The following is a 15330-nucleotide window of genomic DNA, read 5'->3' as shown; positions in this document are numbered from 1 at the left end:
AGAGCTTTACTCCATTAGCTCCATCATTTTTTTAGAGCTCAGCTGGAAGGGCTAGTAGCAGGTGTATGTGTACATAGATTTTGAGTTCTGGAACGTCACAAAAATAGGGCATGGCAAGGAATTCAACATTCGTGAAGTGTGGCTAAAAAATGAATCTCTGTATAAAAAACAGACATCTTTCTCCATTTTTGGCGACATTATGAATATGCTCTTTCCACAAGAGGTGGATTCTGATGCACATAACGAGGATATCTATATATATCTTGATTAAAGGTACAATACGGTATGGTTTTCCGAAGCATTAAATTAAACATGTTTTTTTCATTCCCTATATAGTATCATGCTCAATAGAAAGGAAACGAATGTGAATATGAGTGTTATCGTTAGTGAAAGAACTAATTGGATTAGATGTCCCAGATAGGAGATCCTTTATATAAATGAAGAAAAGGGTTGGAAACAAAAAGGAACCCTGCAGCACATAAGGATCCTTTAGAAGGTTTCGTTCCTCAAGACATTTCTTGAGCTAATAATTAAGAAAAATAATTTTAAAATTTGATAATAAAAGGACGTTAGTTCTATTGGCCAATAATTTATAAAAGCTTCAAATTAAATAAGACCATGTTTGTGGTTGAAGATGTTTCGTGACATTGCGTTTTTTATGACTCAATTTCCTTTTAATAAATGAATTAATTTCTTTTTCGAAAAACTAACATTTTTTCACTAACAGATAACTTGAATATTAAAAAAAATAACACTTAGTTTAGCTGTTTTTTCTAGTGTACTTTAAAAATGAATTACTTTTAACTAATTAAATCCAGAAATTATTGTTTTGAGTTAATCAGATTTATATTACACTTAGGACAAATTTTATGGACAAGGTACTATTATGATTTTTTTTTAAACAGGCCCTTATCGGTCAAATTCAAATTCACAGTGAGGTTTGACAGGCATGTAAGCCCTCCTTAAGAAAAAGAACGGACCACACTTTATTCAAACGCCCGTACTAAAATCTGGAAATTCTTGGAAATAAATAACGGTCGAATTCCAAACGTCTTCATCAGCCATACCATTACCATACACCGTGTGCATTTGCCTCATTTCAAGTTCAGTTTTTAAATATAATATTTTGGTGCGTTGCGTAGACCGAGACCACCACAAGCATTTAATGTTGAACAAATATTGTATTACTTTTGGTAAGTAAATTTTATACGAAAATTATTATTAATTTTACCTTCAAAAAGAAATAAACATATAACTAAATCTTCTCTTTTATAATTAAGATATAATAAGAAAATTAATAATCTATAAAGTAGCAAACAATTTTGTTGCATTGTGGTGAGCGAAAATCAAAAACAATGGAGGACACAAAAGGCGTTGATGTCAATGTACTTGTGCAAAAAATGCATGTTTTGTGCCCTAATTTACCAAATAGTGAAGAGTTTAACAATCAACTGCGATCCAAACTTGAAGAACAAATTAAGGACAAAGTTCCAAAAGTCGAACTTGAGCAATTAGACTTAAAATATATTATACAGAATGTTAAGAATTCTTTATCTGAATTCCAAAAACGTATTGACGAGTCAGTGGCCCAGCAACAGTTAAGAAGAACTAGCCGCGTGCGAAAAAATAATTCGCAGGATTCGTCTTCGAGATGTTCACGTAGTAAACTAAGCGTATCCTCGCCATCGACGTCCACTAAAGCCGAAACGGAGATATACTCTAGCCATAAATGTTGTCATCAGTCTGAATCTGACCTTGTTGCCCTAGTGCAGGTAGAGAGCTTGCCAGTATCGGCGTCTACGAACCTCGTTACAATTTTCGTGCCAACAATTTTGCAAGAGAAATTGCATAGTGTGAAATATAAGATATCTATTGATTTGAACCATCTTGATATGACAAAGAAGATCTTAGATTTAAATCTCTCGCAGCTTGAATCTAATCTTAAAGGAAACACAGAAAAAGCAGCTGGAACTGCAAATAACGGTGAAAATTCAGAATGCAAGCTGACTTGCGAAATAAAGGACGACGACGATGTTCCGCCGGTTGAAGGACAAACCCAATCCACCCTTAAAAAAAGCCCCCAAATTGAGTTCAAAGTTCCCAATGAATCAGAATCAGCAGCTTCTGTAGAGTCGGTCGTATGTATTATCAAGGAAAAAGATGAAATGCCAACTTCGACCAAACAACGTGTACCGAAAAGAAAATACCCAAAACCGCCAACCGGTCCCCCCAAAAAGCGTGGGCGGAAGCCGGGCTCTAAAAACAAAGCCAAAACTGAAAAAAGTGAGTTAGCAAGGTATGTCGAAATGTTTGAGTGCAACGGTAATAGTCCTTCGTCGGCTATATCTCAAATTGTCACTTCAACTACTCAAAACTGGGATGTATTACCGGATCAATCTGCACAAATTGCATATTTTATGAACGGTGAATGGACAACACTAGGTGCTCCATCAAACAACATAGTACCTACGATGGTAACAACTACAAACGAAGGTGTGGGAGATGCAGCAGAAAATGAAAACTTTATCCCTTTTGATGATTTTGTAAGTACAAATTAATTTATAAAAAAAATAAATAAATTCGGTGGCGCGACAGTCCATTGAGAACCAAGGCCTAGTGACTTACAACTCTCAACCATTCCTGTGTGCGAGTAATATTGTCAGGAATGGAGGAGACCTACAGTTTATATGCCGACTCCGAACGGCTAATTTGAGAAAGCACTTTTTCATGACAATAGTTACTCTTGGAGAATTTGTCAATTCCTCGCAAGAGGCAGTACCCGTGAAAAGACTTTAGATGGCATAGGCAGGGATCGAACCCAAGACCTCTGGCATGACAGTCCAACGCACTAACCATCATGCCACGGGTACCACAAATTAATTTATACAACCGTGAAAACAATAGGGAAGAAGTAGGTCACATTTAAGCCAGTTATTGGCCCTAAGACTTAAAACGAAGGAAGTTCAGCCTCCACCATATTTTTTTTAATAATTCGTGTTGTAGATTGATGGGATGTTGATTTAAACACACCGAAAGCTCAGATTATAGTTTTAATTGTAATTTTATTTAAAAGATGGATAATTTGTATTTAAATAAGTTTTATTTAAATTTTAATTCAAAATGTTTATATTTGAGTCTGTATTATATATAAAGTGAGCATTTGCGGCAAATATACAAGCCACAAGCGATTTTGGGGAACTTTATTATTTAGAAACTTAGGGACTTACATCTAGTAAGCGGTTAAAAAAGTCATGTTCTTGGGAAATACTACATTGTTTGATTGATCAGGAATTTGCTGTTGGCGTTCATAAGTCCGTAGAAGATATTCAGATTGGCAGAGCAAATTACTTTTTTTATATTTTTCGAGTTGGCAATGTTGATAGCTTTTTATACTAGCTAGCTCAAAAATGTAGCTCCCTGCTGCTTCTGAAATAATTTCTTGAAGTAAAATCGTAGCACGTCCTGGGACTGACATTTCAATTATTGCAAATACCTTCAGAGTAAAAGCCATCTCCCATTAAACTTCCGAATATTTTTTCCTAGAAAACTTATCTGTGCAATAACTGATGTTTTTTTTTCTTTTCTCTAGAATAACAGTGTTCCCACTGAGAACCCCCTTTTTATATTTCAATGAATCCGCAATTAATTAAATATTATTTCAGGTAAACTTTATTGATAATCAATCGCTTGATATTGGAAATAATGTAATAGCGCGTGTTCTGGAAGGAACTGTGGATACCCAAGAAGTTTCACTTAACGTACCACAAGAAAGCGATGTAAATCCATGTGATGAGAACAATCAAACATCTAAAGGTGAACCAAATAATCAAGATATGCAATTTGATATTTCAACAACAAAAACTATTGACAACACACCACAATCTATGAATAGGCGAGTCAATATGGCTTACAGCTCAAAAGAAATCAATCCGAATGATTTAGGACTGACAAAAGCCCAAGAGAGCAGTAATGTCATCTTTAGCACCTGTCGTAGTATGCCATCCCTAGATATGGAAGAAGGAGACTTATTTTGTTCTACTCCACAGAGGGTCAAAATATCAGACAGTGTAATAGCTTTTAGTATGAAACCAAATGGGACCACAAGATCTGACCATCAATCTCTATTTAATCAACGCGAAGAGACTGTTACAGATTTTGTGACCGATAGTGATAAAAGAGATAAATTGCAATTGACTAGTGATTCTTCAGGAATCGCAGATATCTCAAAAAATACATCATCCAAGGCTAAGATGACAGGAGAAGTTGTGAAAGATATGTCATTGCTTGAAATAGAAAAAGATTTTGATGACTCTCTTTTGGATTTTGAAAATTGTTTGGATGATGACTTGCTGTCGTTAGCTCCATCGTCTTGTTTTAAGTAAGTTCTATTAAATACTTATATTTTCTTCTTGAAACCATTTAAATTATATTGCTTGAGAATAAAAGACTGCATAGAGACTGAGACATTATCTATCTCACCTGTCGGCTTTTCGATATTTGTATGAATCTTATGGTAATCTATTGGAGCGAGTACGGCGTGTCCAAGTAGTATATCACGAATGATTTTATAATTTGTATGTATTAATTATAAAAAAAATGCACAGACTCGCTCCCGAAAATTTCATTCTTTTTTCATTCGGTTTTAAAAGCTACACAAAATAAATTCATATTTATTACTAACTAAAGTTTAAAAAATGTGTAATCTCTATAATAAATAATTTGTATTTTAGCTCTCCTATAGATGATCGCTTCGAAGGTTCAAATTTCTTAAATGTTGAAGAACCCCAAATAGAAGCTTGCTCTGTCAGTAGCATTTCAGCCGCATGTCCTGCGCCTAGAAGTCATCTTGAAACAACATTGTTAAGTCCTCAAGAAGATGAAATAAACCCAGCATTAAAAAGTTTCAAGATCCCAAGAGTTAAACCACTCCGCGAAACATCATCAAATGACGATTCTCCCGAAAAGCTTTCCGCTGTAAAACTCCCTAGACCTAAGGACACAGAAACAACGTGCTATACTCGTGATCCATCTCCACTTTCATTGACAAGTCCACAAAATCAACTTCAGAATATTTCATTGAACATCAGTACGAACCGAGTGGGATCTGAAATGATGTCAAGTATTGAAATATCAAAATTATTTGGTTCGATGTGCTACAATTTCTTAGCTGACATGTGTTTCGAGAATACGTGTAAATTTAGTCATCAACTTTTAGACCTTAGTATTATTTCTATCTCTGTAAGCCTTCTTCGCAATGAAGTATTGAACTCAGCCTACAGATTTATTTGGCGACATCATAAATTGTTTAAATTGTACTTTCCTATTTTCTGCGAAGAATATGGACGTCGTAACATGCGTCGAAAGCTTTTGACAGTAATTGGCGATTGTGAATTGCAACCGAAATGTTTGCCATTTCTTAAGAATATCTACAATGCTTTAACAGGATGCGGTATCAGTAAGGTAAATGCCTGTCGTTTCGTTTTAAGTAGAGTTGGAGACAGATCTGACGCGGCAATTAATGTCCTGTTGGAAATAATTATCGAAACCGATGCTCAAATGTTTGTTTTTGCCATTGAAGAATTTTCAACCATTGAGGGATATAAGTTTTCAATGCAGAACATTAATGAGTTAGCAGCAGTTTGCTTGCGCTCGGCCAGTGCTGAACTTGTACCTGCTCTTATAAAATGTTTAATAAATGTTGATCAGACTGAATTTTTAACGATGCGATCGCCAGAATTAATACAACTGTTAGAAATGATTAAAAGCAGTGGCGGAGTGTAAATTGTAAGTTTCTGACTAATATTATTGAATAAGAATCAACGATGAGGTGTGCCCTTTTAAGATGTGTACCTTGAATGGAAAAGGTATCTTATTTCATAAAGAAATATTTTCATGGATAGAACGTATTATTTATTTTAATTTCTGTATTGAATTCAAATAAAAATGTATTATTTTGAAACTTTATAAGGGCGATGTTGTGCGTGCATTTTCTATTTTATTTTCAGGAAAAACGATGATTTTATACTGTTTATTGATTATCTTTTGTTTATTTGTTTTTATTTTAATATTCAGTAGTCAAATTTTGAATTTTCCCAAAGGAAACCAACGCTAAAATATGATTTCGATGGCCATTTTATAATATAATTGTGTTTATAACAAAATATAGTTTGTTCTGACACTTAACGAATTTTATATTCTCCTCCGAAAATTGAAAGATTAGACCTTGTCGCGTATTGCGTTGAAGATGATTTTATTTATTCGTTGAACATTTTGTTCAGAAATAAAACTTTTTTTCGAATTTATCAATAGAATACATTAATGATTTCATGCTGTTGAAAAAGTCAGGGTAGTTAATCTCAACTTTTTATTTCAGAAGAACTCTTCTACATCTAGACAAAACCTGTTGAACAATTATTTAATGTAATTATTTTATTTTATTGTTTGTGTAACAGTGTTTTTCAATTTCAATAATTTTTTTGAATATCGAAAACTGAAGTATACGCAATTTTCAAAACTAGATAAAAGTTCAAGTTTTGTGTTTACTTGCAAAAAAATAGATAATATTTTTGTAAATTTTTTTAATGGACAGAGATTATATTGGCATCACCACTGTAATGTAGAACGTTAGAAAGCTTACTTCAAGAGCATTATTTGTATTATGGAAACAGAGTTGTAAACCATAAGTAATAACCGAAATATACATTAATTATTCACTCTATAGTGATAAAAGCACATTTATTCAAAATAGACATCTGCCAATAAAATGGTACGTACTCTCCACTTCATCCTTTATCTTTTTTAAAATCTTCGGCATTGATATTGAGAAACCCTCCTCTAACTTTGGCAACTAAGAGGGAAAGTATGTTGAGATGTTGTAATTAAGGTGAAGGTAAAGTTCATGGAATTGAGAATTTCTAACAGCATTGATGTTATTCGTAGTTTCTGAATTTTAAAGGCTTTCAAGGCTATTCTTGTGCAGTTCGAGAAGTGAAGAAGTAACAGTTATTATTTATACTTATATTTGCGTCACTGCATATACATATGTCCCTGAGATATGCATACGAGTATATCACTGAAAAATTAAAAATCTTAATTTTTTGAAATAACAGTTTTAAAGGTCTTTTTAAAAATTTGATCTCATTGCATAAATCACGATGTTTATTTAAAGACAAATTACGGTTGAAAAAGACAACCAAATATTTATATTGATTTACTACTTCAATGAGATTTCCCCCGTAGTTCCAATTAAGATTTCTAGAAATTCTTGTGCCCTGACGAAAACAACAATCTTCGACTTGTTTAAGTTGATTTTCAAGCCATAAAGGGTACAACAAATGATCAACCATGCTTTTCAAATTGGCTTGGCAATCAGAGAAAAAGTCAAGATAATCTGCATGGAGTAAGATTTTGATAACCATATTCGCCATAGACAATCCCCTTGCAAAAGTCTTCAAAGAAAACCATAAATATAGAGCCAATAGCAGTGGGCTTATCAAACACCCTTGTTTCGCACACTGGTTCACTAAAAAAGACTCTGGCAACGATGTTCGATCCCACACCCGACATTCAGTGTTTTCACATACTCGAAACTGTCAAAGAATTCTGATTATCTTTGAGGCCAATCCAAAAACAAGACAGTTTAAAAAACAAGGGGTTCCGTGGTATTATCCAAAGGCGCGGGAAAAGTCACCTTCCACTTGTGCGCGCCACCTGATCCGCGGTCTTCCTCTACTGCGTTGTCCTGTGGGTGCGGATTCGAAGACTTTCCGGGCCGGAGCATTTGTTTCCACTTTCTAAAATACGTAATTCCTATTTGATTTTAATTTACCGCAGCCCACAATACATAGTGTGCAACGTTTCAAAATTTGGTAGTTACGTTAAATAAATAAATTAAAAAATTAGAATTAAGAAAACCAGGGAAAAAATATTCACACAAATATAATATTTAACACCTTAACTGTCCAATGTATCAAATTTTTTACAAACATTTAATTTTTTTTTCATATTTCATATTTGATACATTTTGGAATTCGGCTTGACTGTCCCCGTACAAACTGATATGCATGTATGTATTCATATGTCCACTATTTTGCATTATAAATGAAATTCATCATCAACATCATCAATAAGTCCCTTGTATCATTTTTGTTACATGCAAAAATATTTTTTTTCTCGTGCCACCTATGTACGTCCTTGTACCATTTTTGATACATACATAAACATTTATCATCTTTCTAATGAACAAAATTACTTAAAAACATAATTTTCATAATAAACGTGTAAAGGTAAATGTAATATTTTACATGTATGTATGTTACTTAACTTAAAGAAAACTGGAAAATATTTTTAAACGTAAAAAAAAACATTTTAAAAAGTAAAGCCTTATGTTTTTATGAACATATTTCATTTTATTTTGAAAAAAAGTTAAAGGTATAAAACGTAATAAGTAAAATTCTTTGCATACAGTCCCTGGCCATATTATTAGACCCACTTTAGATTATATGCAGTCTTAATTTCCAGTTATTTTTAAATTATTTTGTATGCAGAATATAAACTAGGTACTTCCTAGAAATAAAGCAACAGATTTAAAGAATTTTTTTAAATTAATATTTTCAGTTTTTTTGTTGTTATTTTTGTAATTTTTTAAAATATTTTGTTGTTGCTTTAATAAGAGCCTAAATTCTGGGCGGAATACTGTCAATGCATGATTTGACTCTTTCCTGCATTTGTGGTTGGTGATTCTACACGTGAATTACTCTTTTAATAAGTGACCTCATCTTTAGCTACTTCCCTTTTCAGCTCCCATTATGAATTGGGTTTATATCAGGGCTGTTTGCCGGCCAGTCCAACAGAGGGATGTTTTCTTCCCTCCAATAAGTTTTTATGGACCGGGCTGTGTGGCAAGGACCTCCATTTTGCATTCTTGAACGTTAAAAATATTGCGTATAATCTAATAATCATAAAAATTCTGCAATGAGTATAATAATATGGCCAGGGACTGTAGGTTCCTACATATGTGTAAATAACATAATTATTAGCTTAACAATTTTTATTATGATGTGGTTATGTGTCAGTATGATGCAAATTGAAGCATGTCAAGGAGAATGGTTTGCTGCATTGTTTGTACTCTGTGGAAACTTACTTCGACTTGAAGGCGGTTTCTCTTGAAGTTGTTGTGCACGAAAAACAAAACTTCCTTGTAGTTTTACCATTTTGGCATGGTATTTTTGTAAAGAAGTGTGTGCATGTGAGAAATGTGTAGCACTCAACCCCAGCACCTCCCTTAAGAGCATTGCTAGTACTTGCACTCCATTTAATAGTTTGTTATTTGTGGGGCCTTCTACGCTGAACCGGACGGTTACAAAAATTAAAATTTTAGATATTCTCAAGATACTTTCGATTTTGGTTTATTGCTCTTATTTTGTTAATGGTTGTCGAAATTTAATATTCAAATTATTTTGCATTGAGATTTTAATTTTTAAGTTTTTATCATATTTTCCAAATTTCGTGTATTTGAAGTTTTTTTTTTAATTTGCTGTTTTGAACTTTTTGTACCAAAAAAAAGAAAACCTTTTTTTTTTTAAACAAACCATTCTTTATCAAATCTTACTAAATATTAATGTTTTTTTCTTAAGTACCGGAGGTATGCGCATTTCATAAAATATATCATCAAATATAAAACAAGGGACGTATCTTTGATGTCTTGAAATAATAATGGACTTATGGGTGGTTTTAAGTTAATTTGTTTATACAGTTAAGGTGTTAAACTTAAATACAAAATATAAAACAATTTTCAAAAGTAACCGTCCGTCGAGGCGAAATTTTCACCGATTTCCTACAAATCGGTAATGGTATTATTTTTGACAGATACAACCACATTTTTTTTCGAAGTTCTCCTACAGGTTTTGGTTGCGAAAACCGATGATTTGCTTTGTATTTGTGTTAATTCTGCTCCAAAAACGCATTTTTATAGAAACGAAAGTTTTTCTTGAATCTGGATGCAAACTATTTTTTATTTCGTGTCCTTAGCACGTTGGATTGTGCGTCCAAAAATTATCCTACATTATCAATTTCTTATTATATTGCTTATATTAAGCTGCTCAAATAAATAATACTGTGTTTACATTTGTTCTTGTTTTTGACACTTCAAATGGAAACAAAACGTAATTTTTGATATATGGAGGGGCTTTATTCTATAGTTTTGAATTCAAAATCGGTGCACCTTACATTTCTTAAAAAGCTTTCGCAATATAATTTAAAAATGTACTTTTAATTAACAATAAATTACACTATTTGACATACTTTTCATGTTTTAAAACTTACATTTCGTTTATTTTATAACAAATCATCAAAATTGCATTTTCGCTATGTCGGTTAAATTGCACATTTCTGCTTAGATTTATATCCATCACAATGCGTCTTCAAAACTATAAAATTGAGCAGGTTCAGACACCATAAGGGACTTCATGAGAAGTCCACTGCATTCTTTGAACGTAAATTTTGACCAAATCAGCTATTAATTTTCATACATTTCAAACGTGGAACTTTACTTTACTAACCTCTACCCTCGGGTTATCGCACAAAAAATGCCGAAAACATTTTTGTTTACAAAACTCAACTCAGACAATCTACAAGCCCATCACGAACTGCATTTTGTATTGTAAAAAAATTTTACTTTTTTTCCAATTTTACAAAAAATATTAAATGAAATTGAACAGAAAATAAATAAATCATAAAGTAATTTGAGTTGAAATAACTTGATTACCTGTCATTTTGGCATAAGTTGACTTGACTTGATAGTTAGGGAGATACTAGAAACTTCTCTTACTTTCAAGAACCTTATATCGTCTGAACCTGCCCATTTCCTCCGATAAAATCTACTTTGAACCGAAAATGAGTTTCCGAAAAAGTGTGTATGCGTTGCGGAAAAAAATCGCTATGAGCTCGATGCCAGTACCCGTGGAATGATTGCTTTGGACTGTCATGCCAGAGGTCTTGGGTTCAATCCCTGCCTAAAGTTTTTTTTTCACGGGTACTGCCTCTTGCGAGGAATTGACAAATTCTCCAAGAGTAATTCTTGTCGTGAAAAGTGCTTTCTCAAATTAACCGTTCTGATTTGGCATAAAACTGTAGGTCCCCTCCTGTCCTGACAAAATTACTCGCATACAGGAATGGTTGAGAGTCTTAAGTCACTAGGCCCTATTTATTTATTTTTATGAGCTTGAAATCCGAATTGGGCATAAGTATGTTTTATTTTATTAGCTGCAAACCAGCGTCTTAATATGTCAAAATCATAGTTAATGTCAGAAATAAAGTTAAGCAGGAATTATAAACATAATGAAATGCATCATCAGCAAATGCAGTAATTCTTCCAGGTACATAAAAAGTTAAAAAAATAAATAAATAAGAACCAGGGCATAGTACTACACATCATAAAAGGGATCCCCAAAATAATCTCTTTTGGTGTCGTTTGGAAATTATGCTAGACATATGGAATGTATTTTAGTAAGGGTAAGGATGAGCGAGAATTCCATAACAAAAGAATACATTTTCAGATAATTTAATAACAGAAGATAGTGAATAATGTATACAAATTTATAATTTAAAATTGAAGTTCTTTGGTAAATTCGTCAAAAATACAAATATTAGCTTATGTCTATTGTCTTCTTACCTATTATATACTTCTTCATTTCTAAAACTGAAAAGCTTTTCAAAATTCTAAATATAATTGAAAAGTTTATTGTTTGTTGAAACAAAAAAAAACAAAAACTTTGCAAGATAACAAATCTTTCACCTAATTGAAAATACTTTGGACTTTTAAAATTTGAGCTTTTTGAACCGTAGTTTGCAAAGGGAAAAACTTGCCAATTCGCATTTTCCTCTTTAGAAAAAAAACGTAATTTGCAAAGTTAAAGTAAAATGTTTGGTGAAACAGGGTCCAAGTAAGCAATTAAAACATCGTTCATACTTTTTAAACACTATCCCAACATTCAATTGATTCCATTAAATAAGTGTGTGCGAATTGACGTTTCAGGTTGTACGCGATTCTTATCTTTTATTATATGTGTTTGAAGTTATTATTAAAATATCTTTTTTTTATTTTTTTTTAAACGACATGTATTATTTTTGACACTGAATTGTTTTGTTTTTAGAGATGCTTCAATTAAAATTGGAAAATTATATCTACGGGATACGGCAACACTGTCAATAGTTGTTCTTCTCTGAATGCAGTCATTCAACATGTTGTGTATTGGGACATTTCTAATGATCGTTTATATATTCTGAAAGAAAAATACTAATTTACTTACAGATTATTTTGTCCTATAAGCAAACAGACTTATAACCGCTTCTCCACATTTATGTCCAAATAATTATACGAAATTGATACAATGCAAATAAAAATTGTGCGCAGTTCAGATTCATAGTAAATTCATTCCTTGCTCATAAATCAACTTAAATAGCCAAATGAATTCAAGGAGTTACTTCCCCAATTATTATTCAATAGAAGATATTTTCGTATCGCAGGAGAGAGTGGAATGTATAGTAAATACTAAACTTCTTCAAATGGGTAAATATTTGATTGTATTATTCGCTTTTTGCTCTTTAAACGTGTATTAAAAGGTTTCCTTGATCCTGGAGCCGAGTGCGAGGATCTAAGCCCTGGGAAGTCTGTGAACCTACCTCTTTGGTATATAAAGGAATTGAAAATTAACAATCCTTATTTTTCGTGAGTCATAAATTTTATTAAATTTTATTGAAAATTCATTTCGACGTTTTCTTAGAGTTGATGTGCCAATGATCTATAAAAATGTCCATAAGGCTGTCTGCGAAGCCGAAACAACTCATATTGAGCTAGGGAAACTTCATCCATTCTTCTATGAATATGGAAGGTATCTAACCCCGTACGATAGTAATCATATTGTAGGTAAGATTGTTTTTGAGACAATGAGGCAAAGAGTTCGTCATCTGTTGGACATATCCAAAAATACCAACGGGGAAGGAAAACCAGAACGTAAACTCGATGACATCGAAAATAAATTGTATGAAATTGGAGTAAAAACAAACACTTTTGTAAGTAAACGCACACTAAATTGTATTTCTGTTTACTAAAACATCTTGAATTTCAGTATATTAACTGGTTACAAATGAAATCAAGGAATATTTGTATTTCGGAAATGGTCCATGAACACAGTAAAAAGAGAAGACGTGCGCTTCTTAGCGATGAAGAGAGCTCACCTCAAGGACCTAATAAAAGATCATCAACATAGTATTAAAACGTCTTAAAAATAGTATAAAGTTTATTTTTTATTTGCTAAAGCTTTTAAAGATAACGAGTAGCTATCGCCAGAACTTTCGTGTAGTCTGCTCCCTTGGAAAAGGTCTTTTCCTTTAGAATAGTTCGTAAAATTGTTGGGATTGGAACGTGTATTCTTGTCCCTAAAGGCGATCCATTATCGTCTATCAGCACCAGGTTATTGCTATCAAACTTAGGAATTTTTGGTTTTTGATTTTGTTTTAAGCCAACGAGAATTCCTTTCTTCATTTGGCCCTTAATAGCTACAAGGACTTTGTCGCCAATTAAGCCTACCCCACGTTTGTTATAAACATGGATACATCTAGGAGGCTTACCTTCGGCCATTGCACGTTTTCCAACCTCGCTGTTGTCGACTACGCGCAATCTAGCCAGTTTTCGAATCTCATAACATCGTGAGGACAAATGAATTTTTGATGACTGTGTTAGACTAGTTAATGTTATATCAAATAGATTCTTAAAACTTGATTTCAGCATTTTCTTTGTTTTTGTGGCTGTTGAAAGAAAGTAACATTGTAGTTTATTGGTAAATATATTTCATAACAAACCTATTTAAGCTGAAGGATTATATGCAGGTAAGATGAAATTCTGAATAAATACTACATTTGCCAGTAAGAACCAAAAACACTCTAATAAAGATGAAAAACCTCGGTAGCCATTTAGGTATGCAAACAGCTGATTCATAAAGAAATCCAAGTGTGCGTGACATTCAATTAAAGCAGTATTCACAAGAGCCCGACCAACGAACGACGAATGAATTACAAAATGTGGGTTTATATACGTTTGAAGACATATTTCCGCACAAATTTCTAACAAATCGATAGCAATATAGTTTCTATTTGATTTATGATGCATACTTTTACATTTCAATATCATATATAAATAAATTTAAGAAAACAAATTCATTTGTTGCGAACAAAATTTTAGTTGATACGAACTGTCAAACTTTATTTGCGTTCCACATTATCCACACTCGCAACGAATAAAATAATCGCACGTTCTTAACCTAAAATATCATTCTTGTTTTAGTTCATTCGCGACGAATTAAGAACTCTCGTGTGAAAGAAATGTCAAAATCGAGGTGCTCATATGAATAGTGCTTTAAACTCTTTAGTTAATGTTTTGCATGCGTGAAAACAAGCCAACATTACTTTGTTCAAATTCCCATCTGTTCATTGACGTTATAAATACTACAATGGTTTTTAAGGAGTGATACGCACCTTTGTATATATATTTGAATAGTACTATCATGCAGAGGAACGCTCGACCTGACATCTTTTCATCAACATCCTAAACAGTTCGTTCCACATGTTTTGTATGTGCAAATTGATTTAGGGGTAAAAATGAGCAAGAATTCCAATATAAAATAATACATTTCCAGCTTATCAAAAAAAAGACAGAAGATAGAGAAGAATGTATACAAGCTCAGCGAAAGTTCGAGGGAGGCAATGAAAAGACATTTTTGTTATAATTTATTATTTATATTCTGTATAATGTGGTTTTTTAATTGGTTGATTGGAAATGAAAAAAATTAAAAAAGAAAAACACGACAAAAAGAATTAGAATATACATTTTTTGTGATTGCCAATTAGATAAATTACCTACCTACCTACTTACCGAATCATTTTCAAGTGAAACATATATTTTAAACCATGCTAATAATAGTGCGAACATTTTTTGTAAACAATATAAAAAGAATGACGAGGTACATTAACTTCAGAAATTTCTTGAGAAAATTCAAATGTTATTAACTTCCCATAAGAAGTTATTGTAATTCAAATGTTACTAACCTTCCATACGAAGTTATTGTAATTGCTCAGATTTGTAATTTTGACGTTTCTCGACGTTACAAGGTCCCTTGAGTCTAAAAGATTTTAAGAGGCCTGTGCGTGTGTGTGTACGTTGCGTCTGTAAGTTTTGGAACTTTTTTCGTCGTCCATAGCTCAAGAACCAATGGAGATATTGATTTCAAATAAATTTTGTTATACAGATAATAATGCAGAAACACGCAGAAACGG

The 15330-nt window shown here is 32.6% G+C and overlaps 3 protein-coding genes across 3 annotated transcripts; 2 read left to right on the top strand and 1 right to left on the bottom strand.

Annotated features, from left to right (window-relative positions):
- Positions 1 to 871: 871 nt before the first annotated feature.
- Positions 872 to 5961, top strand: LOC129948537 (uncharacterized). The gene is made up of 4 exons (XM_056059578.1): positions 872 to 1193; positions 1281 to 2543; positions 3663 to 4378; positions 4731 to 5961. Exons 2-4 carry the CDS (start codon positions 1356 to 1358, stop codon positions 5779 to 5781), a joined length of 2955 nt encoding a protein of 984 aa, XP_055915553.1. The 5' UTR covers positions 872 to 1193; positions 1281 to 1355; the 3' UTR covers positions 5782 to 5961.
- Positions 5962 to 12234: 6273 nt separating this feature from the next.
- Positions 12235 to 13296, top strand: LOC129945388 (DNA replication complex GINS protein PSF3). Its single transcript, XM_056055119.1, has 4 exons — positions 12235 to 12568; positions 12622 to 12727; positions 12783 to 13071; positions 13128 to 13296. Exons 1-4 carry the CDS (start codon positions 12466 to 12468, stop codon positions 13266 to 13268), a joined length of 639 nt encoding a protein of 212 aa, XP_055911094.1. The 5' UTR covers positions 12235 to 12465; the 3' UTR covers positions 13269 to 13296.
- On the bottom strand, positions 13288 to 13999 carry LOC129945389 (39S ribosomal protein L14, mitochondrial). Its single transcript, XM_056055120.1, has 2 exons — positions 13861 to 13999; positions 13288 to 13806 (listed from the first exon to the last, which is right to left on the bottom strand). The coding sequence occupies exon 2, from the start codon at positions 13787 to 13789 to the stop codon at positions 13322 to 13324; it is 468 nt and encodes a 155-aa protein (XP_055911095.1). The 5' UTR covers positions 13790 to 13806; positions 13861 to 13999; the 3' UTR covers positions 13288 to 13321.
- Between the last annotated feature and the right edge of the window lie 1331 nt (positions 14000 to 15330).

Source organism: Eupeodes corollae, chromosome 2 (assembly GCF_945859685.1).
Source record: "Eupeodes corollae chromosome 2, idEupCoro1.1, whole genome shotgun sequence".
NCBI classification, from domain to species: domain Eukaryota; kingdom Metazoa; phylum Arthropoda; class Insecta; order Diptera; family Syrphidae; genus Eupeodes; species Eupeodes corollae.
The sequence above is the reverse complement of the archived record's forward strand: the minus strand, read 5'-3'. Positions and strand labels throughout refer to the sequence as shown.